Raw genomic sequence first — 27,310 nt, forward strand, 5'->3', positions numbered from 1 at the left:
GTCATTGCTGAATGGTTGGCGTGCCGGAGCCGCTGTAATGTTGGTGTTGGCGAGGTGTGAGGATGAAAGCTCGTGTGTCAGAGAAGGTCTGGCAATAGGTAGGTGTGAATGGGCTCTCCAAAGAGAAGGATAATTGCACTCACCAGCATTCACCGCCTTTTGTGTGTGTGTGTGTGCGTGCATGTGTGTGTGTGTGTGTGTGTGTGTGTGTGAAAGAGAGAGAAAGAGTAGAAGTGAAAGGTCTGGTGTGAGCAGTATTCAGTATACTGTAGGTGTGTTTATATGGCTATGTGGATCACACTGGAAATACAGTTCCAGTCAAAAGTTTGGACATCCCTGATTTAAAGGCATTTTTTTTTCTATAGTACTTCTATAGTACTTTTTTACTTATAGTACTTCCCGTCCTAATTTTCCTCCTCCTTTTCAGGTGTATAAGTTATATAAATAAATAGCAGGAAGGAGTGGAAAAACGTAAAACGTTAAGTTTTGACCTGCAACTGCTTTTCAATATTTGCCTCTAAAAGGTAGTGGGTGCAGCTAAATACTGTCTCTCACAAAATTGAGATCTTTTATGGGACAAAACTAAAAATATGTCACTTTGATACAAGGTAAAGTAGTCAGTGTACAGCTTGTATATAAAAAATTGATGTGCTCTCAAAATAACACAAAACACAACCCTTTATGTCTAAACTGCTTGCAACTAATAAGTGAAAATGGCCATATTGTGCCCAAAGTGACAATATTTTGTGTGGCCACCATTATTTTCCAGTTAAAATTTTCCAGACTTGGTCATGGAGTTCAATGGAGCTTCACAGGTTGCCCCTGGAATCCTCTTCACCTCTTCCATGATGGCGTCATAGAGCTGGTGGATGTTAAAGACCTTCCGTTAGATGATGACTTGCTTGACCAGTCCAGCACCATCTTGTAGGTGTATTTGGGGTCATTATTATGTTGGAAAACTGCCATGCAGCCCAGTTTCTAGCAGTCGAGGTACATGTTAGAATTCAGCTCCCCAGTACTGACAGCACTCACATAGCCCCAGACCATAATGCTACCACCACCATGCTTGACTGTAAGCAAGGGACAGTTGTCTTTGTACTCTTTATCTGGTTGTTGCCACACATGCTAGACACAATCTGACCCAAATAAGTTCATCCTGCTCTTATTAGACCACAGGACATGGTTACATTAATCCATGTTTTTTGAATGCTTGTCTTCATAAAACTGCTTGCAGGCTTTTTTGTGCATCAGCTTTAGAAGAGGCTTTCCCTTCTAGGACAGTGCCATGCAGACAGAGTTGATGCAGTTTGCAGCGTATGGTCTAAGTAATCCAGACTGACCTCCCACTTCTTCAAGCTCTGCAGCAACGCTGGCAGCACTCATACATCTATTTTTAATCCACTCTTTGGATATTACACTATACACATGGACCCAACTTCTTTGGTTGACTTTGGGAAGGCCTGTTTTAAGTAAAACCAATCCTGGAAAACTGCTGTATGACCTTGGCCATTGTGCTGCACTCAGTTTTAGTCTGAAAGATGTTCTGATCTGGACCATGTCCATGTAGTGTTTGCAACGCATTCTTATTTTAATGATCAGTGATTCGTGCTGACTATTTTTTACTATTACTATTACACTATCTTCGGGGGTCATACAGGACTGTAGGAGAATTGGTTCATCTTAACGGTAAAGAGATTGATCAGAGCTAAGCTTCAGACACCTTCTTATTCAGTGTTTTTCTTTATTTCTTCATTTAATTGGTTTTCTACATTGTAGATTAATATTAAAGACATAAAAAACAACAGACCTGACCAAAACCCAACTGAGATGGTGATTTGATGGGTGATTTGGGATGAGCTGGAGCTTCACAGCATGAAGGAAACATTTAGATTTACAAACAGTTTTATGAAGACAAGCAGTCAAAAAACATGGCCTGTGGTCTAATAAGAGCAGGATGAACTTATTGTTCAGCACCTCCAGAAACTCCTTCAAGATGCTGAGAAAACTCTCAGGTGACTCTACCTCATGAATTGTCCTCAAAGCTAAATGTGTAATTAGAGGAATCTAAAGTATAAACATATTCTGGTTTGTTTAACACTTTTTGTTATTTAGCATGTGTTCCTGTATAGCTTTAATATAGTCTTCGATATTATATTTACTATTAAAAATCATAAAAAAATGAGAAACCATATTGAATGAGAAGAGGTGTGTCCAAACATTTGACTTGTACTGTAAATCTAATGTAGTACTTTAACTGTTTGAAACAAATTGCTTTGTTTCGTCTGTAAGCTCAATGAAAGCAGTGTGAGACGCTTGGTCTAAGAGAATAGGTTGGATATAACAAATGAACAAGCAAGTTTGGCTCCACCTCTGGTCTCTATAACACAGACTGGTTACAAATTTGACAACATGTCAGACACTTTTGCCTTCATTTCTGTAGAATATAGGGGGAATGAAGCACATGAGTCATGCTTTCTAAAGACGTTGGCCCAAAGTCTTTGGGTTGTTCATTCTGAGGATATGAGGTTATGAGGAGGTGTAGTTGGCACACTATGAAAAGGGTACCTGAGGAGACCTTGAGGATGGTCTGTGTTTGATGCTAAAATTGGGCACTTTAGGCAGTTTTAGGTGAGTAGAGGAACAATATTCTCAGGAGCGATCTGAGCTGACAGAGCTGTATTTAAAAGCAGATACAGCTATTGAGATGAATGGAGCGTGTTTCAGGTTGCTGCTGCTGCTATCCAGCTGACAGCGACACATTTCACTCGTTGCCTCCATCGCCTCTTGTCTTGTTTGCCTGTCACCTGCCGGCGCCCGGACCAGGATTACCTTGTCGGAAAATTGCTGAGTTCAGAGGCTTTGTGGCGCCTCCGTGCAGTCATTGCTTTCTTTTTACGAGCTGCTGGGGGGATTTGAGCTACAACACCACATTCGTGTCTGTCAGCGCGGATGACTTTTTTGCTGTGTGTGTGTGTGTGTGTGTGTGTGAGGAAGGGGCAGTAGTGCTGGAGGATTACCCACTCCAGTTTTATTGTAAGAGGAGGAAACCTGGACTAAGCTGAAGATTGATTGAGTTTGGAAGGTGTGGGAGAAGGCTTTATAAAAGTCATCTTATTTAAGTGTAACTTTCTGTAAAATCTGTAGGGATGCACCAAAGCTGAAAAAGTCTGCCAAAAACTGAACCCCACCTCTGGCCTCAGGACAAATACAGAACACTACCAGTTATTTCATCACTGCATAGCATATATATATATATATATATATATATATATATATATATATATATATATATATATATATATATATATACCTAGCTCTTCATGCAAATATACTACATTTTACCAAGACTGAGGCGCAATGCCGCGCTCGAAGTGCTGCGAACTGATCCGCTTCAAGCACTTCTTTTGCAACTTTCTCTCGGCACTTTTCGACATCGCTGGCAGGACATTTCTGTTAAAATAATTTCGAGAGGGCAGAGCATAACGTTTGTCAAACTCGTTGATCATTTTCTTAAAACCCTCACCCTCTACTGCATTGATAGCATGCATATCTTTGGCTAAAAAATAGCCGATGGATTCTGTGAGAGCCTTGTGCCTCTCTGAAGTTGTGGCGTACAGAGTGGCGTTGTAGAGTGTGCCTTGAATTGATGACTGGGTGGTCTTGGTGGTTGAGGCGACGTTGGCGTGGTCTATTTTTTGTTTTTTCTTTATCGCTTCGTCGTGGATTGCTCTGTGGTTTACCTTGAGGTGGGTGAATAAGTTTGATGTGTTGGCGAGAGGTGCAGACACCACTTTCCGGCAAATCTTGCAGATGATTTTCTTCTGTTCTGAGTCTTTTTCTTTGAATCCGAAGTGATCGCAGATCACCGAACTTTTCTTCCTTTTTTCTCAACTAACTGAGCCTGCCCTGTAGCTTCCATTTCCGAGCCAATATTAGTGCTGCTAATCTTCACTCTCTTCAGCAGCCTCAATGGAGACAAAGTGAGCACGAGACTCCAGAGCTGTTCTGACGTCAATGACTTACCACACGCCGCGTTTTGCTTAACCCATTTGCTGCCACGCCAGTGCAGCGGCAGCACAGATAAATGACAAAAATCGTTTATATTCGATACCATGAATTTTGAGATCGTTTGACCTCAATATCGCTATCGCGATCAAAATTCGATATATTGCACAGCCCTAATTCAGACCAACTACAGGAAGTTAAGTGAGACAAACCAGAGGGAGAAAGAATTGTTGTTGTCTGGTGATCAGGCCAGAGCAGTGACATGTCAAAAGTCACAAGACAAAATACTAGATACTAGTCAAATGTCCCACGACCATGATTTTACAGTAACTTAATACATTTATTTAGGTTGTGTTTAATCATCAGTAACATAAATATTAACAGGTCTAGGACCCACGACTGTTTGCACCACACGACACAGATGTGACTCAAGCCTGATGGATGTCTTCCTTGCTAAACAATACTTGTGCTAGACTTTTTCTCAAGAGGTCTCCTCATTCTTCTTGAAGTCAGTCACACATACTCTGCTTTCCTTTCCTTCCTTTGCTTTGCTTTCATTGCTTTCCTTTGCTTCTCTTTTCGAGTGCAGTTTTAAGTACTTTCTTTTTGTAGTCTGTGCTCTTTGAAATGCTGCTGGTACTTTGAAGCCAGTTATTGTATCAAAGACTGGTGAGGTTTAGTCATGCTGCAGCAAAATTGCTGTTGCATACAAATAGAAAAGGACTGCAAGAACTGCGAACCTGCACAGAATTACTTTACTTGGCAGATTCAGACACGTTTGTTCATGTTCGCAGCAAATGATGAAAAGGCATTGACTGTATCTTGTTCCTTTTCAACAAATGGAACTGAATAAAAAGTCCCTTGAATATAAGGAATCTTTGCCACTTTTAGCTCAATCAAACCTTTAGGGATGCACTAAATATTTGGCATCTAAGATAATTGCTCAGTAAATGGCAAAAGAAAAATAATATTTTTAGTGTTTGGCGTCGAAAAGTAAAAAAAAAAAAAAAACATATATTCCGAACCATGACTGATTTTATTTTAAGACATATTGTAGTGTTTCCTCTAATGTTTTTTTTAAAGCAGCAACAGCGGGTCCAGTCTTACCCTCCCTACACAGGCCCCTTCTTTATACAAAACACATAGAGCTGTATTCAGTGTAGAGCTGAAAAACGGCATGTTGAAGTTCATTTTAACTGAAGTAAAGTGTTCAGCATCACTTATTACAGTTAGAATAAGTTTACTAACTCTCACAAACTGAACAGAACTTTTTTTCCAACCAAAAGATACAAACTGTACAGGGCTAGGATGATAATGTTGATCTAACTCAGCTATAAAGGGCCACTAAAACCCCTGATTTTTGCTTCACTTTCAGCTCAAAATGGGAGGGATAGTTTGGGATTGGCACTAGGTGATGTATGGGTTTATGCATAGCACAGTTGAACCTGTAAGGGGCCCTGGGTAGGCAGAAATTACCTCAATAAAAGCGTTTTTTAAAGGTTAATAAATGTTTATAACATTTTAAGAAGGACTGGTTTCAGTAGTTCAAAGGCACACATTTCAGTTATTAATGAAAAAAATCTGGTTTAGAGTTTAGTGGCTCTTTAATATTTGTTTGTTTACCAAAAGACTGTATTTTTTTGTGTAAATTGCACTCAAAGTGACTTAAGTAGCAATACTGAGGTGAGTGCACAGTTAGAATAGTATTACAGATTTTAATTTATAAAAACATTAAATAACGTTGCACTACTGAGGTTATTTTCTGATTAGAGTAGCTCTGCAAAGGATTAGAAGATTAACACTGCAAAATGTAATTTATGATTAGACTATCAATGCTTCACTGAGGTGAATATATGAGTAAAATACAAACCTGAGGTAAATGTTTGACTAAAATGACACTGTTTAGGTCAATTTATAATATGGCGACTTGGTGCTAAAATAATATTGTGGCATTTCAGGTTATTTTTAAACATTTACAAGTAAATACAGTTACTGTTCTTGTTTTAAATAATATCACAATATCACAATATCGAGGGTTTTTGTATTGGGTAATATTTTTGCCTGATATAATTGTGTATGATACAATATGGCACACTCCTGCTACTGCGGCAAATTCATGACTGGAATTCCACTGCCAAGGTTCAATTATGATTAGGATCATATTTAGGAACAATACTGAGGTAAATTTATTACTAGAATAGCACCGATGGAATAAATTAATTAATAGGAAAGCACTGCTCAACAAATATTTTGGCTTATCATTTTCAGCCAGAAATGGTAATTGCAGTGCTCCAATCCACAAGAGTGTGTCATAAAACAAGTAAAAAAAACAAAAAAACTTTTAAATAAGCTTGACTTGGCCATTGGCACCTAATCGCTGAACTTTAGCCTGACTTCATGTGCTGCTTCTGGCACTAATTATCTTCCATTGACTGCAGGCCTCTAAATCAGACAGTACACCCCCATCCCGCCCCTTCATCTTCTTCCCATCTCTCCATTCTCCATTACACAGAGGCTTGAGCAGCCCACAGGTAATCGATACGAGAGGCCCATCGTTTTATTAGATTGCCTTGCTCTGAGCAGGAGCCTGGTGGTCCATTCGGGTCCCATCAAGTCTAATGATGCCTGCAACTCATTTAGACTCTTGCAGCTCAAAATCAGAAAATCTTAACTGACATCAGCGGTTGGGCCAAACACTGGCTTAAAAACGTGCTCGTCCGGCTCACGGTTTGTGAGGTTGTCTGAACTTCTTATTATCGTAAGCTGTGAAGCCTTTTTCGGCAGGCCTCCTGGACAGTGTTATCTTTATTTAAGCCCTGAAAGTAAAACGAGGGACGGAAGATTTGCCTCCAGAATAGACTTGGATTCAACCCAATTACTGGTAAAAGACGTTTTCAAGGAATTAAGGTCTGTTTTATTCATTACACTGATTTACAATTGCTTGGATAAAGAACATACTGTACTGCCCAAGACATTTGGTGGCATTTCTAGGCCCTTTAATTCCTTCTGGAGCCACTTTACTTAAGATTTCTGATCCTTGGTCAGCTTACGGACAGTTCTAGGGGCAGGGCTAGCTGCCTGAGGGAGATAAAGGCAAAAAAATCCCAAATGGCTGTTTGACAGACATGGCAGTGAGTTAAAAAGTGACCTCATTTCCCCACGAAAGCCAAGTGGATGATTATTGAAATCCCGAGGGCTTCGGGGATTGAAAGCATGCCTTAAGTTCCAGCTCTAATTAATCATTTAGTCCTGATAACCGCTTTCTTGTAAGTATGCGTTTGGGCTTATTCATTTAAATTTTACACTTTGAGATTGTGCAACTGAACTGTAAGACCGTTTTTTAGTTTTTTTTTTTTTCTTTTTTCGGTCCTTATGTTGGAGGTATTTTCTGTTCAGATATTCAGATCTCAATATCTGGATAATCTGGTAATCTGTGGAATTCTGGGTCTCTATAGGTCTGTTTCCCAGACACAGATTAAGCCTAGTCTTAGACTATTGGGCAGTTTCCCAGACGAATGCTGTTCAAGTCCAAGACTATAGGCTTAATCCCTGTCTGGCTATACGTGATCTGGAGTTGAACTAGAGCCCAGCAGCTGCTTTATAACAGTGGTAATTCAGAAGCCTTGGGAAAGATGTGCATGAATTCTGCACCTGCCGCCAGAGGCTTCTCCTACACCTTTCTCTTTCAGAAATCGATAGGCTCCATAATAGTCCAGTGACTCTGCATTTCTTTTTCAGACTTGGAGCCATTTGACTATTTGCTGTAGAATGAAAAGCCCTCAGCTGCTCAATGCTGTGACTCAAGGTCGCAGTGAAAACCAGCACCTGTTCAGAGTGGAAGCCAGTGTTACAGTTTTCTACTATTTTTTACTAGCAAATAAAAAGTAGACAGTTTTATTTATTACAATAAAACACACCTACTACTTCCAGTGTTACATTGTTACTCTAAAAGCCAATTTATACTTCTCTGTCTAACCTCCGCCATATCCTGTGTGTTGCCATGTGCCCTGTACCGTATCTCAACGCTCACCATCCTTGAAATGTCACTTTGCGTCACGCAACACGGACACCCACAGCTGTGATTGGTCCACCTGGCCTCGCGTTCCCGCACACACATTCCTGTCTTCGTGGTTTAAACTGCAGTTTGACGCAGACCCGCTGATACGCGCACACAGAGGTATAAATGCGCTCCTCTGCTTAGCACACTTTGATGTAGAAGTATAAATTGGCCTTAAGTAAACTAGATGAACGTTTCATATGTTTCCAGCATGGTTTATTAAGTTATGAACCAATAAGGGTAGGCAAGAAACAATATCGTTACAACATGCTGCCCACAATAATAATATCACAATGCTGTTATTTTGCTATACTTAATATATTACAAGACAATTCTCTACAATACTTCACTGCATCTGTCTAACTGAAGAGGATAAAATACTCTTAAATAATCAGATAGCGGGAATTATGTATTATGTATTACTTTGATTAGCGCCACCATGTGGAGTAATAAGGCAGAAGCTAGAAACTAGTAAGTCTAATTGGGGGCGAGTCTTAGAGAGTTTAGAGCACTTTCGTTTCACTACACATATTTGACACCATGTATTGATAATGCAAATGGAAATCATTCGATATATCAATAATGTAGCAGCAGTGAATAAAGAGTGCTTAGAGTGCTTTTTGTTTAAACAAAAAAAGTATTGCCATATCCGTATATCCTCCCACCCCTAGTGCTCAAATGGCTGCTTCTTTGCTTTGCTATAACTTTTTGCGATTTATAGTGCAGCGGTCAATTGCGTATCGCACGGCTGGATTTAAGGCGCAAAAAAAAACACCTTGCACAGCAAAAACACGCAAAAGGCGCATACTAATTCTCTTAAGCAATCATGGGTGTTTTTTTTTTTATGTAACATGAAATAAACCAATCAGTGTGTCACTTGCCATTCCCTTTAAAAGGCAGCTATGCTCTGAATTTGTGTGTCTTAGCAAAGGAAACTGACCTGTGTGTTCATGCTGTGAAGATACGCCAGCAACTTAATAAAGGGAATAGCAATTCTTTATTCTGTTTATTGTTGATTTAAAAGTCGGCTTTGTGCTTCAGCACATCTGTGTGTGTGTGTGTGTGTGTGAGTGTGTGTGTGTGTGTATTTAAGGAGTGGGGGTGTAGACGCGCCAGGCATACCTAAAGGAATGGACGATTGGCTGTTGTCTAGGTTCATTTCAGTCATTGGCGCACCTGTGATTTCTAGCGCCAACATAGGAACAAGCCAGAAATATACCTGAACACACCTCCACACCTCATTTCCAGACCACCACACCCATCAGTGTTGATTCATTCCTAAAGTCCAGCGCTATTTTGATGGCACGAGTTCAAGGCTTCTGAGGGGGTGTAAGATAGCAAAAAGTAATCCAACGTGCCTCGTGCAGGATGTACGAGATGGCTCATGATGCGTTGTATGGTCTACTATGAATAAATTATCGATCTTTGAGTTTTGCAAAACATTTAATTCTGTTTTTATTTCAATTAATTTGACATTTTATTTTATACAGCGTTTCAATGTCTCCAAAATTTGGAATTTGGGTTGTATTCTCAGTTATGTAGTACAAAAAATAGGCACATATTTTCATACATTTGTTTATATTTGTACACTTGAAACAGCTGTAAACGAGACGCCTTGGGTGTTAATTTTCTCAGTTGTCTCTCCGTTTCCTCTCTTCGCACTCGGCAGCTCCGACAATGTGTGATGGAATCATCACCTGTCAGGGTCTCCGGATCCCTTCAGATATTTTGTCTCTTTTTTTCTGGTCCGCTGAGCAGCAGTAAATAATACATGCGCTCTGATGTTTCTTGGTGTTGGAGAGCAGTGCCCATCAGAGGCGACTAGAGAGCGAGAGTGTGAGTGTGAGAGAGAGAGAGAGAGAGAGAGAGAGAGAGGCTGTTTAGCCCCTGAGGACAGCTTTCCTGTCTTAGCCGTGCTGTAAAGGCCTCTGAGGCTCTGAGACGCTCTCTCTATTTCTGATACTCGCTCAGGTGCTCAGCTCCCCGAGGAGCCACGCTGATGTATAGAGAAATGAATGGAAAGTGCAGAAAGCCCATTGGAACATATTAAGGTGGAGTGGCTGGGGTTGAAAACGTTTTTCCTATTGTTCACCTACGCTCGCCTCCGCCAAACATGTCACACTGAAACCGTGTTCCTCCGATAATTACTGCCCACCTGCGACTGAATGGACCTCGCTCTGAAAGTGGGAGTTGGATGAAAAGTCAGGTTTCCATGCTTTAGACGTAGATAATCATCCAGATCATTTTCATGTTCGATATTGTTTAATTATTCAGGAGTCTTTGATTCATATCTTGGATTTGGAACAGTTCTGTTTCTTAATGAGCTGTTGTAGGCTTTACGTTGGGTACAAGAAATAAACACCAGGCAGTTTAAAGTATGCAACACCAGACAGTTCTGCTTACTAAAGCTTTGTTCGCTTTTATATCTTTAAAACATATTTGGAAACTATCCAGACTGTATTCAGAGCATACTAAGAACTTCAGAATGTCTTCAGAACAACTTTAGAACGTATTTACATTGTGTTCAGAACATATTTAGAATGTTTTTAGAATGTTTTTAGAACATAATTAAGGCGCCTTCAAAACACGATCATGAAATATTTAGATATACATATTTAGAATGCCTTCAGAACATTTTCAGAACGTTTTCAGGACCACTTCAGAACATATTTAGAATGTTTTCAGAACATCTTCAGGTTGTCTTACTAATATTTAGGACATATTCAAAATGTGTAGAAAGTATTCAGAAAATCTTTAGAATGTCTTTATAATGTATTCAGAACCTAATTTCAGATTATATTTAGAACATCTGCAGAACGTCTTTAGAACATCTTCAGAAAATGCTCAGGACATGTCTTCCTAACATTTATGACATTTAAATCATCTTAAGAAAGTCTTAAGAACATCTTTAAAATGTATTTGAAACCTTTTCAGAACATGTTCATATTTTTTTTTTTTTTCAAAATGTCTTAAGAACATCTTCAGAGCAGTTTGTGTTGTGACTGGGTGGTAATTTAAAATAAACAGAGCAGCTAGTTTGTGTTGCTCCTCCAGAAGTGACAGTGGAAATTACCTTAATAGACCTCCCCTCTGCTCTCAGGGAAGCGCTCACATCATCCAGGGCTTTAGCGGCGCAAAATGTTTAATAGCAGCACGAGCACACGTAAAACGAAGCTGATGAAACCGGCCCTGGGGAGGCAGGCGGGACGTAAGCGGACGTAAGGCGGAGAACAGAGAACGCCATATGAGGAAAGAGATAATGAAGCATTGGGGAAGCTGTTTACACAGGCTCTGCCTCTGCCCCCTCCCCCCGGGTACGAGTGGAAGTCGGTCGTGCCCTGGGGGCAGCGGGTAATTGGGAAGATGCATTGTTGCTGGGTTTTCTCTTTTCTTTTTTTTCCAAGGTGGAAGGATAGAGACAAGGAGGCGGCCCGGGAGAGGACAGCGTTTCATCATGGGTGGAAATACGACGTGAGGGCAGCTGGGGGGACAGGCTGTGATGTAATGGGAGGGGTGATGCTACAGATTAGGGTGAGGGTGGGGGTCAGCCGGGAGATACTGTGTCTCTTATTGCTTCTCATACTGAAGAACAAGAGCAATGACAACACCTGTGAGTGTAATGAAGTCATCCACTGCTGCTTTAAAAACAAGGATGTGCGATATGGAGAAGAAATGTGATATGATGTGATTATGAATTTGGATATCCCGAAAAAAAAAAATAATAATAATAAAAATCTAATTTAATTAAAGCTCCTTTTGAGTTTTTGTGGCACCCGGCCTGTCTGCACTCCTAAGATTATTCCCAGGATAAGACATGGCTTGCTGTAAGTGTTCACTGTGGACCTCTACCTCACGCTGCCTACCTCTACCTCACTCAACCTCATTCTGCCTCATTCTACCTCATTCTGCCTTGGTCTGCTTCACCTTATCTCATTCTGTCTCACTGTCTCTTATTTTATTCCACACTATCTAGCTCTACCTGACTCTACCTTACTCTATTTAACACTATCCCACTCTACCTTACACTACCACGCTCTATCTCTGTCTTTACCAGTCTTCCTTACTGATTCTCAGTATATCGCTCTACCTCTCTTTATCTCACACTACCTCACTATATCTCACTCTTCCCCACTCTTCAGCACTGTTTCACAATATCTCACTACCTCTCTTTACCTCACACTACCTTACTCTATCTCGCTCTTCCTCACTCTGCCTCAAAGTTTTACAGTATCTTACTCTACCACTCTTTATCTCACACTTCCTCACTCTATCTCACTCTGCCTCAAATTTTACATTATCTTGCTTTACCTCCCTCTTCCTCTCAATACCTCACTCTATCTTGCTCTTTTCCACTCTACCTCAGTGTTTTACAGTATCTTGCTCTACCTTTTTCTACTTCACACTACCTCACTCTATCTCTCTTCCCCACTCTATTTCACACTGTATCACTGTACCTCAATCTATTTACTATTGTGCACTGCTGTGTGTCCGTGTGTACTGTGCAGGGGGTGTATGTGCACAAAGCTCACGCTGGTGTTGATAATTCACTGCCAAGATAGCAATGAATATCTGCCTGTTGACGTCTGTATGGGTTGTTTTCAGTCTGTGGTTTACCTGTGTTTTCCGTTGCCAAGATAGCAGTACACCAGAAATTTACTTGAACACATCTTATTTCCAGACCACCACACCTATCAGTGTGGATATATTCACAAGTACTGTTTAACTTTTTAAACGATGCAGGTGGAAAGTATGAAAATAGACTGTTGAAGGGGTATAAAATAACAATGGGCATTGCAACAAGGCTTATGCAGGGTATAAGATAAGGCCCTTAGAGTCAAAGGGTCTGCTGTAAGGCCTTATGGTCAGTGATGTGCTTAATTTCTAAATCAGACAGTGATGCTTTTCTGGATGCTCTCTGTGAACATAACAGGAACATGGAGAGAAGGGAAGGATGAACTTTTTTTTCCTAGAGGTGATGCTGGGCTTTCTCAGCTATGAAGCTGTGTGCTGAGGGACCCGCATCAATTTATTGCTAAAAAAAAAAAAAAAAAAAAAAATCAGTAAAACTAAGAACATTATTACAGAACTGGTAAAGTGAATACACTGTGCAGACAATAGTGCTGTATATATACTGTATAGTCTACTGGCAAAGACGATTTACACTGCCCAGAAGCCACTGAAAAAGATATTTCCAAATAAACACTTGAGATACATTCATTTTCTATTTTATGAGCTATACTAATCATTCAGGACACTCTATAGTTCTATAATTACAGACTGTAGTCCTGTATCTTTTTTCTCTACATGCTTTTTTATAATCCTCCTTTTACTCTGTTATTCAATGTTTAGGAACTCACAGGACCGACAAGCTCGGGTTATTAATATTAATCCAGCACAAATCAAAATGTGGTTAAATATTCCATCAAATACATTAAGATATTAAGTTTTTGTTTTTGGAGGCGCTTAATGAGTCATTTTGTTTTGTGATGCATAGCACAGATCAGATGGCTTGTGAATTGTTATCTTGTGAGTGAGGCTAAACACAGGACAACATGCTTATGGAAAGGAGAAGAGAAATATGAGAGTTGTAGTGAGGTTTGATTGTATTATTAATTATAAAATGTGGCAGATCATTTAAACTGCAAGTGATCTACCTGGAAGCAAGTGGAAATGTTTTTTTTTTTTTTTTTTTTCATTCAGATGTATTTCCGTTTGCCTGACTTGAATGTTAATGTGTTCACAGAAAATGCTTTCTGTTTACACTTGTATTAAATGTGGATGAGATTCTCTAAATTTGACATGAGTGATCCAAACATAATCTGATCACAATGCGTCTTGAGGGTGTTTATACCTGGATTTTCATGCAGACAAGTAAAATATACCAAATATACATTGGATGCGTTCACACCTGCACTGTTTGGTCCAGATTTTCAGACTGAAAAAAAGGTAACAGGTGTAAAAAAGGGCATGAAACACAGTCCAGACCAAAGGAGTTTGATCTTACCTAAAGAGGTGTTCTCGGTGGTCCGGATCTACTGAACCATGGTTCAGTTCTTCTGCAGTGTGCAACATTTTTCTGATGGTTCAGACCAGAGACTGTAAAAAAGATGGACGCCGTGTTGCCGTTCCCATTCATTCAATGAAAATGAAGCCAAAACCTTCTGCCATGTTGGCGATCCTGAAACCCGATTCTGCGCAGTAGAGACCAGAGGAGGGAGAAAGACTCTGGAGACACAGCCTACTCATTTGAAAAAACCCGCCCCTGACGGCTGCCTCGAGGTCACAGGCTGAAGAGCGAAGTGGATCTGACGGTCTGTTATTGGTCCCGCCAATAACCAGCCCTTTTACAATAACCACACCTTTTTTTAATAGAGCTGAATAACGTTTTAAAAAATGAAATCTGTGGGGATATAAATGTGACGATATAAGCAGAGGTTACATTAGCTGTTACATTTAAATAATGGAGGTAGAATTACAGTATATTAGAAAAAATGTGATTGAAAGTTGTCTGTTTTGCCATTGAAACCTATGGGGATGGGTGGGGTTACACAGCTTTCTGCAACCGAACAGCAGGGGGCGCCCGACCTGTGGTGGCTTCACTTTTGAGAGATGATGCTCTGTCCAGCTATACACAGTCTATGGTTCAGACTTTAACATCAATTACAGGAAGTTGAGTCAGTCTTCAACAAACCAGAAGAAAAAGAATAGGTCTTTTGCAGAAATCCGACTCCCCTTGGTGTGCAGGCACATCATGAAGCACTATAGACACAAACACTTAATCTAGGTATTAATTTATTTACTGTAACAGTAGATTAACCCTTATATATAAACAGAATTAAAAAGTTAATCTGAAGTTAATATTTTACACTCGTTTTGCTGCAGGGACATGTGTACACAAAGGGGAGTCAGATTCTGATAGAGATCTAGAATTCCTCACAACTCCTGGCCAAACTCAAAACTAACATTTAACAAACCATTTAATATAAAGTACAGAGAGACTCCACCCACGTAATTGATGATGACAGGGTGTAGTAAAATTCTTTATTCTGCTTTCTAAACTGCAGTGTGAAACCAAAACTAATCGGATCAAATACATTATTACACACGGTAACAAAGACACAAACCTTGATGAGGACTTTCAGATGTGAAAACACCCATTGTTCGGAAACTCAAACAAGTTCATTGTGTCTCCAAGCTGTAACTAAAACAATCATGTTCATAAATGTGAACATGCAGCATGTAAGAGAATAAAACCTGCAAAAAGTGATTATGATGTGAAGTCCCTGTGAGCACACTTGAGTTTATTGTTAGAGAGCGTAAAAACTGCTCTTCAATAACGGCTCTACAGATCCTGCAGCAGATCTCTATTTATAGATCATACATTAACTGTGTTCATCAGCTTCAACATATTTGATGAATTGCATTGAACTGATTGTACTTTATGATCCTGTGCTAAACTGCATGTCCACATGTTGTAAATACCCATTCTGATTAATGTATACAGCTGACACAGACACAGTGACACAGTGCTCACATACACACACACAGACATTTTGCCAATTGATAACCAACCATATATATATATGCATTTATTTCTTTTATTGTTGATTATTATGGCTTAGAGACAAAGAAAACCGAAAGATGTGTATTTCAGAATATTTTTATATTATAAAAGACCAATTGGTACTTTGGCAGTGTGCCTAGTCCTGCTGGAAAATGAAATCTGCATCTCAATGAAAGTTGCCAGCAGAGGGAAGCATGAAGTGCTGTAAGATTTTCTGGGAAAACACTGTACTGACTTTAGACTTCATAATAAAACACAGTTGATCAACACCAGCAGATGACATGTCTCTCCAAACCATCACTGATTGGTTCACACACTTCACACTAGACCTCAAGCAGCTTGGACTGTGTGTCTCTCCACTCTTCCTCCAGACTCTGCTCCCTTGATTACAAAAAAAATGTAAAATTTACTGATGATCAGTGATGGTTTGGAGAGGCATGTCATTCATCTGCTGGTGTTGGTCCACTGTGTTATGATATCATCAAGTCTAAAGTCAGTGCAGTGTTTTCCCAGAAAATCTTACACAACTTAACGCTACATCAAGACATCTATATAATATGAGTTTCATACATATATGCACAAGAGAAAAATATCATTTTAATAGAAAACATTAGAAATATGAAATATTTAGAATTGTGGGGCAACATGTGCTCAGAACTGATAAGTAGCACAAATTGATGCTTAGGAACCCTCAACAGAACACCAGAATGAAAACAAGCTGAAATAAAATAGAAGTAACTAGGCTGTTTTTAAAATTTAAAACATTAAAAACATTACGTGAAGCTCAAAGCATGGTATTTCACATGGACTACTTTAATGTGGCACAACATGCTTATGAAGGCAAAGCATTTGACGCACAAACTGCACCATTCTTGACTTAATAACTTAGAAATGCCTCAAAACATCAGCTTAAACCTCTGTGTCTCTCTGAGTTTCACTGCTGCTGTGTAAACACAAGCTCAGAGCCTAATATCAATGCATGCACTTTTAACCAATGGTTTGATACATTGATTTAAATGTACACTCCTGAGTTCTGAACTGATTCACTCAGTGGGTCGACTTGGGTGCACTTAACCCTTCGTTCCTCAAGTTCCTCAAAGCATTTAAACTCCACACAGATCACATGGTATTTTATGAAATGTATTTTAAAGCTTTACCCAGTTTGTTGCTATGTACTATGTGAATTTTGAGAAAAAAAAAAACGAAACCAGCTGATAAAATGAATAAGGAGTATAGACACAAGGAGGTGGTATTAATGTCATGGCTGATCACTGTATGTCGATATACTCAATAATGATGAGCAGTGCTGAAGTTTTATATCTGTGCTATTAAAAACGCAGCACCACGCGGTCTTCACACTCAGACGAAGAGCCGGGCTGGCAGAAAAACAATGTCTGGGCACAGTTAGAGGCTGAACAGATTTCTGAAGGAGGGTGTTGCATGATATTGTTCTCCGGCGTGATTGCGCACAAGTTATTTATCACGCTTTCTCAGAGGGTGCACTGCAGTATGTTCGGAGAACACATTTTCCCACAGGTCCCCAGTATACCGTGATTCACTGCGGTCCATGTGGGCCTGTGTTAATCTGTTCTCGTATTCCACACTTTGCTTAACTGTTGGGTGAGTCAATCCCTAATTGCCCGACGTTAGTGGGATTTAACAGATGAAAAGGTGACATTTATATAAACTGTTAAGGCATCCATTAAAAATAACTAATACTGGGCTTCAGTCTGCATTAGCTTGGAACGAGGTGAAATAGATGTATTTACAAACTGTTACAGAGCTACTATCTGCCACTGTATCTAAGTACGGACATTTTTATGTTTAAAAGGGACATTTTGTTGCTCCGAGTGGTCCAGTGGTCTAAAGCGCTGCCACTATGAGCGGGAGGTCGCAGGTTCGAAACCCCGTTCATGCAGCTTTGCTATTAAGCTGCCGGCGCTCAGAGGGAGCAGAATTGGCCCTGCTCTCTCTGGGTGGGTAGAGTACATGGCGCTCTCTCCCCACATCAGTCCTAGGGTGATGTCCGCAGCACAGGGCATCTGTGAGCTGATGCATTGGAACCGAGTCGCTGCTCTTTCCTCTGAGCGCGCTGGCTGCTCGGCAATGCTGCATCAGCAGCAGCTCGAAAAGAAGCGGTGGCTGACTTCACATGTATCGGAGGAAGCATGTGTTTGTCTTCACCCTCCTGGTGTGTTGGGGCATTACCAGTGATAGGGGGAGTCCTAACGAGTGGATGGGTAATTGGCTGTGTAAATTGGGGAGAAAATGGGTAAAATTTTAAATAAAATTATAAAAGGGACATTTCTAATTTATTTTTATATTTGTAATTTTCCCTTATTTTTTCCCATTCACCTGCTATTCAGTTGTATATCCCCCTATAACAAGTAATGCCACAACACGAGAAGGGTGAAGACTAGCACATGCCTCCTCTGATACAGGTGAAGCCAGCCAACACCTGTTTTCAAACTTCTGCTGAAGCAGCATTGCTGAGTAGCATCACAGCGCACTCGGAGGAAAGCGCAGTGACTCCAATACATCAGCTCACAGACGCCTTGTGCTGATCGACATCACTCTAGAAGTGATGATATGAAAGAGTGCCATCAACCCACCCAGAGAGAGCAAGGCCAACTGTGCTCTCTCAAGGCTCCAGTAGCTGATGGCAAACTGCATGACCAGGATTCAAACCAGCGATCTCCCAATAATAGTGATAGTGCTTTAGAATGCTGGACCAGTCGCTGCTTAAAAGGGACATTTAAGATGAACATGGTCAGACACAGGTTGTTTAAAATAACCTGTATTAATTAAATATAAGCAAACTGTAATTGGAATTTTGCTGTATTAGTGATGTTTGGGTGTTAAGTATTTTCCTTTCTGTGCAGAAATACAATGTGTTTAGACATGCTTTTACAAAGTATTTATCTTATTAATCTACAGTATCTAATAAAAGTGAGTACATCTCACATTACTGCAAATATTTTAATAAATCTTTTAATCTGATAACAGAAACTTGTAATGAAACTTGTAGTCATTGTCAGTGTACAAGTTGTTTAGCAGTATATATTTACTGTCCTCTGAAAATACCTCAACACACAGCCATTAATGGCTAAATAACTGGCAACACAACTCTCAGTCGTGCCCAACCTTGTCGTTGTCACTGCCTGGTGTCATCTGATTTATTAGAGTTACAAGGTTTCAGGCATGAATGTGGAGCAGGGCTGTTAAATTTAGACTGACTTAGACTGGCCACTGAATGTTTAACATGGCACCTCATTGCAAAGAACTCTCTGAGGATGTAAGAAACAGAAATGTTGCTCTCCATGAAGATGGCCTACGCTATAAGAAGATTGCCAACACCCTAAAACTGACATAGCACAATGGTCAAAATCATACAGGAGGTTTTCAGGATGGGTTCCACTCAGAACAGGCCTCCAAAGGTCCATTGTGTTTTATCACATCTCTCCTGTGTGGTGTTATTTATTTAAATGGCTGGATCCCTGAAGCAATTGTCTATGTGAACAGACAGCATTCAGGACATTTAGTGCAAGAAAGCCCAAACACATATCCTTCAGGTTCTCCTGTCACCTGTCCGGACAGAATGATGGAAGTTTCTGGATGCTAGGATTCAATGTCACCCACTACAGATCAGCTGCGCACCGTCCAGTTTTTGTCACCTGCCTCAGACTGGCTGCTCACTCTCCACTAAAGATTACATCCAAGATTATATAAACTCTAACTAAGATGTTTTCCTGTTTTCTTTGCAATTATGGCTTTTTTATGTATGTGTTAGAAATATGTGGATGTAAAATGACTTTTTTTTTTTATAATTTTATTTCAAATTTTTCAAATTTTCTCCCCAATTTACATGGCCAATTACCCAACCCACTCATTAGGACTCCCCCATCACTAGTAATGCCCCAACACACCAGAAAGGTGAAGACTAACACATGCTTCCTCCGATACATGTGAAGTCAGCCACTGCTTCTTTTCGAGCTGCTGCTGATGCAGCATTGCAGAGCAGCCAGCGTGCTCAGAGGAAAGCGCAGCGGCTCGGTTACAGTACATCAGCTCACAGATGCCCTGTGCTGCAGACATCACCCAAGGAGAGATGTGGGGAGAGAGCGCCATCTACCCACCTGGAGGGAGCAGGGCCAATTGTGCTCCCTCTGAGCGCCGGCAGCTTGATGGCAAAGCTGCATGAGCGGGGGTTCGAACTTGCAACCTCCCGCTCATAGTGGCAGCACTTTAGACCGCTAGACCACTCGGCGCCCCTATAATGACTTTTTGACATTTATTTATATGTTCTCTGACCAGAGGAGGATAGGACCCACCTGATATATTAGTCTTGATCCTACATGTGACGTGTAAATGGTACATGTGGGCTTTAGTTTCTCAAGTGTTTCCAGTGGTCTGGGTGGTTTTTAATGAAGTAGTTGTCATTTCCTGCATTGTGGTGTATTTTTAACTAATTTTAATTTTAAAAAGTGACTTAATTTAATGACCGTTTGAGAAACAGATTCAACAATTCATCAGCCCATTTTTTTTAATCCACTGCTTTGTCTGAAATACAAATTTATCTGACACAATTTATTACAACAATGACTTTATTGGATGCATTTTATTTATTATTGCTTTTTATTTAGTGAATATCCTATTATTTCTAGATTACCCTACTGTTACTTTAAGTAATAGCATCTTACTCCTAATATTTCACTGTTTAACGTGGCCTAGGGTTCATTTAGAGGGCATATAACAGAGGAATAAGATTTTAGCAAAAGCTGGGCGTTATCTCTTCCAGTTTCAACCCAGAAAACCTGAAGTGGATTTTTAGTGGTATTTTTATGCTCCTATCCATCAAGTGGAATGGACCTTTTCACGAAATAATAGAAACAGTGCTGGGTGAACTAATATTTTATGTTAAATGTGGGAGGTTCAAATAAATAATCATATGATGTAAATGGAACATGCCCACTTAAGATTTAATGGTGGCAACGACCATGTCTTACCTGTATAAAATATGTCTATTAATATTCTGAACATTTCTCTTCCTTTCTTCCTGTATTTGCAGAAGTTGGTGGGGAATTTGAATCCAGATTCAGTGGTCCATCAAAAACTCAGCCAGTCCATCAGGACCCGCTTCCTGCGCTTCGTTCCGCTCGAGTGGAATCCCAGCGGCAGGGTGGGCATGAGGATCGAGGCCTATGGCTGTGTATACAGTGAGTATTAAATCTAATAATGTATTTTATGCTTCTAAGAATGCACTAAGATTAACAGCTTTGGCCAAAACTGAAACCAAACAAAATTAAACAAGCGTTTTTGGATTCTGAATATTGAACACAACTATTTTTGTAGGTTTTCATTTACTTTGCCACATTTTTTCACCACTTTTGTTTTTTGTCTTTAAAAATGTATTTAACACGTACACTTTTTATATCCAAGCCGAGAAACCAAATAACTAAATACATTTTCTTAAGTAGTAGTAGGGGTGTCCCATGTCATATCTTACGCAATAATATTTGCAAAAATTCTGACACGATAAAAAACACTCCATATTGCGATATTACAATGTTCTTAAAAGCAGTCTGTTATGAATTAGTTGTGTTATGTACTGTAATTATCTGAACAACCAATAATTTATGAAAGAAAATCATGTACATTTTCAGGGATGCCTAAAGTTTTTCAACTGTACATGTACTAAACATGCAGCATTGTAGTTTTCTGTAGTTTCTCTTGTAGTAATTTATTTTTGTTTTATTTTTATTTTTTGTTACTCATGATAAGATACTGTTTATTTGAACAGACAACTGTTTTTTTTTGTATCTACTGAATTTATGAAACTTGTACATTTATACTAAGTACAATTCTTAAAAAAAAAAAAAAACGCAGTGTTTTGTCTTATCACCAAAAATATTATCTTAAAAAATCTCTGAAATATGGTGATTATCCTTGCCACTGTTGTCACCACAATAATTGGCATCTCTGTGGTGCTCGCTCACAAGAGGCGTAGACCTGTTTTTCCTCTGTAAAGCTGCTTTGTGACAATGTTAGTTGTAGAAAGTGCTATATAAATAAAATTGAATTGAATTGAATTGTTTATGTTTAAGGCCCATATCACTCATTCCTATTCATATTATTTTACTTTAATCATGAATTTACTTGAACAGTGCTATTCCAGTCATACATGTTCCTCAGTAGTGCTATTTTAATCATAAATTATAATTTGTTTTCAGATTTTATTATGTATAATAGAAATCTCTTGATTTTGCCCCTTTTTATGTCGCAAGAGGACTATTGACAGCAGCCGTTGATAGCGGTGCAACATGCTGTAAATATTAAAACACTGAATATATTGACAGTTGTTGCAGCCCTAACATGAAGAATCACATCACATGCTCTAAACTGATATATCTGTATGTTTCACAAGCTCACTTGATCTTTTTCTATTTCTTTTGGAAAATCTGAAAAATAATACCTACTGTAGACACCTCACACACACACACACACACACACCTCACACACCTTGGTCTGTGTGTTCCTACATTTCATCAAAAATTCACGGTGTACTCCATCTTTCAGTCTCCTAGAAGGATTATTGTGAGGCAACTGGAGTAGAGTGAGATATCAATATACAGGTTGGGTTAGTGTCCCTCACGTATTTCAAAATTCCCAACTCAAGATGTCCAGCATCTCTTGCATCACCTGTATCACTTTGATGTTCTGAGTTGTGAAATCTTAATGCAAAACTGAGCACACAGCAGAACCACATGGAGAAGAAAAGGTACAGGTGCAAGAAATCAAGCAAATTCTTTGGAAACAAAAACCTGGATTTCTGCATTATTTAGTAATACATGTTTTCTGATTATTATTTGAATTTATTTAAATAAATTCTAGATAAATAAAGCTTGAAAGTTTGTTAATTCCCTAGCTGTTTCTATAGTTCTGCATACATTTGACCTAAATCCTCATCAGATTTTAACACAAATGCTAAAAGTAGATACGAAGAAACAAATCAAGCAAATGAAACAACAATGTTAGACTTGGTCATTTACTTGCCCGTGATACTACCACCACCATGTTTCACAGATGGCTGGGATGCGTATGGAATGGAGTTTTCCTTTCTCCAAACCTATTGTTTCTCTTTTAAACCAAAAAGATCTATTTTTAGTCTTATCTATCCACAAAACATTGTTCCAGTAGTCCTGGCTTGATCGTGTGAGCTTTAGCAATGATCTCTTTTGGAGAGCTTTTTCTTTTTCCTTGCAAGCCTTGGGGCGGTATTAACATACTGTTTCTTAGGCTGGTACCTCATCTTGGGCTCCCTTTCCTGATGCGATCCTGATGAGAGCCAGTTTCATCATAATGTTTGATGGTCTTTACAACTGCACTTAAAGATACTTTCAAAAGTTCTTTTGAAACATTGTTGGTTTTCAGATTGACTGAAGAGTATTTCTAAAGTACATTTTCGCTTAATTTAGTTGAGTAGTTCTTGACATAATATGTATTAGAACATTACTCAAATAAAGCTATTCACTGTATACCAACTCAACCTCTTCAAAACTTTACAGGTGATGCTCTCAAACACATTAAGATGGCCAAGAATTTCAAGTAATTCAAGAGGTGCAATCTGAAATATAAAACATATTCTGGTTTAACACTTATTGGTTTAATAAATAATTCCATACATGTTTCTTCATAGTTTGAATGATGGTAGCATTAATCTACGATGCAGATTAATTTAAAATAATGAAAAAAATACTGAATTAGGGTGTGTCTAAACTTTTTACTGTATATAATCTCTCTTCGTAGATAGTTAATAATTGCAGTGCATTCAGGGCCTGAGGCAGCAAAGCAGCCCAAACTCTGATACTCCTGCCACCATGCTTCACAGTTGGTATTTGGCATGTAGTGTTCTTTGTTCTCTAGGCTTCTCTTAGACTTATTATTTAAGAGTTACTTCAGTTCTAAGCACAATTTTGCCTAGAATGAAAGTCTGTGTTGCCTAGAAGTCTGCAACCAGATCTGATCCTGATAGACCCCATCAAAATATTGGCTATTAGAGCAGTTTCGGGTTGGGCTCAGGCTCATTTTTCATGCCCAGCACTGGGCTCAGATTTGGCTCAGTTTTGTTCTCAAGAGGGTTTCTCAAGTTCAGGTTGGGGTCACATTTCAAATTGAACAGTACCACTGTACCACTATTCCTGTTTGAGTCAAATCTCTCAGGTACAGATTGGGTTTGGGCTATTGCTGCAACATTCATCAATTTAGCATTGTTATGGCTGTGTGCACACGTGCAATAGAATATAATGCAAATTAAATAAAAAAAAATTGGGGGGGCTTGATACATAAAAAACACTTTTCTATTTTTCAATTATATGGTCAAAAAAGTAATTTGATAAATTACTATATTTTATATGATGCAATATACTTATTGCAGAAAACAACAGACAATATTTAAATTTTTTGTAAACATTTTATTATACCTATTCATGGGACAACACTGAAGAAATGACAGTTTGATACAATGTAAAGTAGTCAGTGTTTATCTTGTATAACACTGACGATTTTTGGGTCAATTAAAGGATTTTAAGTGCTCCTTATAGTGCATAAAATACAATATTTATGTTTATTTGATATTAACCTAATTTAATAATCTGTATATCTCCATTTTGCAATCAAATACTGCACAAAATAAAAAAAGAAAATTCCCATTGTTCTCATTTTCCATGAGTTAAAATTACATCTTGTGAAACACTGGTGAAATCTGGTAAAACATCTCAATATTTTTTAATGTTGCAATGTTCACATTGCAGAAGAAATATGTTGTAATGTCAGTTGTTTTCTATTATCCTGCAGTTCTAGTTTGGGCTTCACTTTCATGCCCATGCAGACCCATATAATGTCCAGAAATATCATTATCCAGTTAATTCTACTGCTGCAGTTCACTGCAGAATATCTTGTTTGCCGTTGTCCATTCGCTGTCAAAGAGAAATGCACCATTAGTTCAGGGCTCTGGCTCTGTTTACAAATCAAAGCGTGGTGATGTCTCATTGTAGATCTGAAAGAAACGAGACATCTCCATCTGCAAAAATTGGTATTTCTAATACATGCATTTTTAATGCAACGAGCAACAAGCATAGGTAGCAGGACGCACGTCTACATTCTGTTTATGAAGGCTTTTGAGGGAATCATCATCAATGCGGGCAGAAAGGTCGTAGCAGGGTAATTGCTGGGTGCTCCTCTGCGTAATATGGAGCCCTGTCGAAATGCAGAAACAGGAAATTGTCTGATTTTTCTATAGTGGAGTTATTTATCCAGTCACAAACAGAGAACATATACAGAAGTTCTAATGAGTCTAAAATGAGGCTGCTGCAGGTGGTCATCAGCGTGCACTGGCAGGACCTGAGGCAAAACATCAGAGAGCCAATTAGGATCGGAACAAAGGGATTTATCCACATGTACCTGGATATATAAATAAAATACATTTCTCTCCTTCTTTCCTTATGTTGTTAAAAAGATTTCATTTCACACAGAGAGGAAAACGCTTGCTTGAGCTGCTAGCCCTGAAGGGGGCGATAGTCCCTGATAAAGCGAGACACTCATAAGTGATCAGCACAAAGTACATGTGTAAACAGGAAATGTTGTGTCTCATGGAACATCAAAACTCGATTGCTCAAACCGATCAGATTATTATTGGAGTGTAAACTCCAAAGCTCCTCGATACGTCACCAACAGCAATGTTCCACTCATATTAACTGCGTCACCACCCCTTCCTGACCATTTTTAATAACCGTGATTCCACACTGTCCACCATCCGTATGGGTTAGCTGAGCATAGCTTTGGTGGTGCTGGTGATTCACCATTTCTTGTTTGTTGATAGGGGTGAGGGAGTAAAATATTAAAGCAACAGATTTGCTTTTCCAACATATTGTCATTTTTGTCAAGGTGCCAGCCCTAACTATAAAGCGCTGAGGGAAACCCTGAAATGATTAATTGTCGTACCATATTTAAAGTTAAAGCTGTCCGAAGTAGCTACTCTTGGGGACACTGATTATAAAGTACCTAGATATTCTAACCCAGCATTCCTAACAGCATAATTAACATTGTTTACAGTTATTCTGAGCATATCCACCACCTTCCACAGAAGACGAGCTGTGTCTGTAATTGAAAGGTGCTACATTAAACACATTAACCCAAATGGTCATACAACAGCACTTCACATTCTGTGGATGAGAAACTTGTTTACAAGGCTCTAGTAAAACAGATATATCAGGTGCTGTGAGGCGGTTGGAGAAGACACTAGCTTAATAGCTAATATGCAGTGCCTGGCCAAATAAAGGTCAACAACTGGATTTAACTTAGCAAATAGATAAGAGCCTTCCATTGGATAATTACTGCATGGTTGATTTTGTTTTAGATGGCAACAAGTTGTTTAACCCTAACTGAGGCAGTAAGCAGCTTCTCATTTGTTAAACAACCATGTAGAAAGAAAGATGCATGCTGTGGTCTTGGAAGAGATGATAATCAGTTTTACAAGAGTCAAATAACTGGCATGCATTAAGTAGAGAAAACACATTGTACATTGCACATTAAAAAGGAGAATGTTGAAACTACACAAATCAGGTTAAGAACTGTCCAATGCATTGTTAAAAAGTGAAAGAACACTGGGGAAACACCATCTTTGAGGAAGGAATGTGGTAAGAAAACATTAATGAAGTTGATCAGCGCTCACTGAAACTACTTCAGACAGCATTCACTTTAAATACAATATGACCATAAACCATTTCAGGGTTTATCTCAGCACTTCACAGTTATATGAATCTTGACAGCAAGATTCCACTTATCCAGAATAGCAACATCTGTTGCTTAAATATGTTACTTCACCATCTAGGACCTAATACTTTTGGTGAAATCAAATGGTAGTCACCACTATATTACAGAACATTACATGACATTTGGCAGACATTTTTTTTCCAAAGTGACTTAAAATAATGAAAATAAATAAATAAATAAATAAACATTTTACACTGGACCTAAGGGAGGCCAAAGTGAAATAGTGGGATAGAGGAGGAAAGGAGGGCAAGAAGGAAATGAGGTTAGAAGTAGTTAGTTAGTTAGAGGTGTTAGGAGAGTAAGTGCTCTTTGAAGAGCTCTGTCTTCAGGAGTTTCTTAAAGATAGTGAGAGATTCTCCTGATCTGGTAGTGGAAGGTAGTTTGTTCCACCATTGGGAAATGATGTATGAGAACAGTCTGTATTGCTTTGTGTGAATGTTTGGGAAACCTAGGTGATGCGAGCTAATGTAAGCCTCTGGAACTCAATAGAACTCAGGGAAATGTTTAATAGTGAAAGTAAGAGCATTTCCACATGCACAATGCAAAGGAAACTATAGGAAATGGGACTAAACAGCTGTGTATCTTTAAAGCGCCACTAGGTAGGATTGAGATTTTGTGCTCGTGGGCTCCCCCTACAGTTGTACAGTGTAATAAATGTTTCAGGCGGATTAGTTTCTCTTTCTCGTTTTCTGGCTTTCACAGATATATTCGGTCACTTTCCAGCTTCTGCCAGAGTGTCTGTATGTTAGTTTGTAAAGAATGAACCAGTAGTCCTTGTAGAACTGTTAGAACTAAAGGTTGGAAAGCAGGTTGCAGTTCTCGCGGGCGTTGGTTGTTGTGTTTAAACTCTGATG

General features: G+C 39.1%; 1 protein-coding gene across 1 annotated transcript in view; it reads left to right on the top strand.

Moving 5' to 3' along the window:
* Positions 1–27,310, top strand: part of cntnap5a (contactin associated protein family member 5a) — a 246,642-nt gene that overhangs the window by 87,493 nt on the left and 131,839 nt on the right. Inside the window, exon 4 of the mRNA XM_022679490.2 lies at positions 20,695–20,842. Within this exon, the coding sequence (XP_022535211.2) occupies positions 20,695–20,842 (148 nt within the window). The remainder of the gene's footprint in view (positions 1–20,694; positions 20,843–27,310) is intronic.

This window comes from Astyanax mexicanus, chromosome 11, assembly GCF_023375975.1.
Source record: "Astyanax mexicanus isolate ESR-SI-001 chromosome 11, AstMex3_surface, whole genome shotgun sequence".
NCBI lineage: Eukaryota > Metazoa > Chordata > Actinopteri > Characiformes > Acestrorhamphidae > Astyanax > Astyanax mexicanus.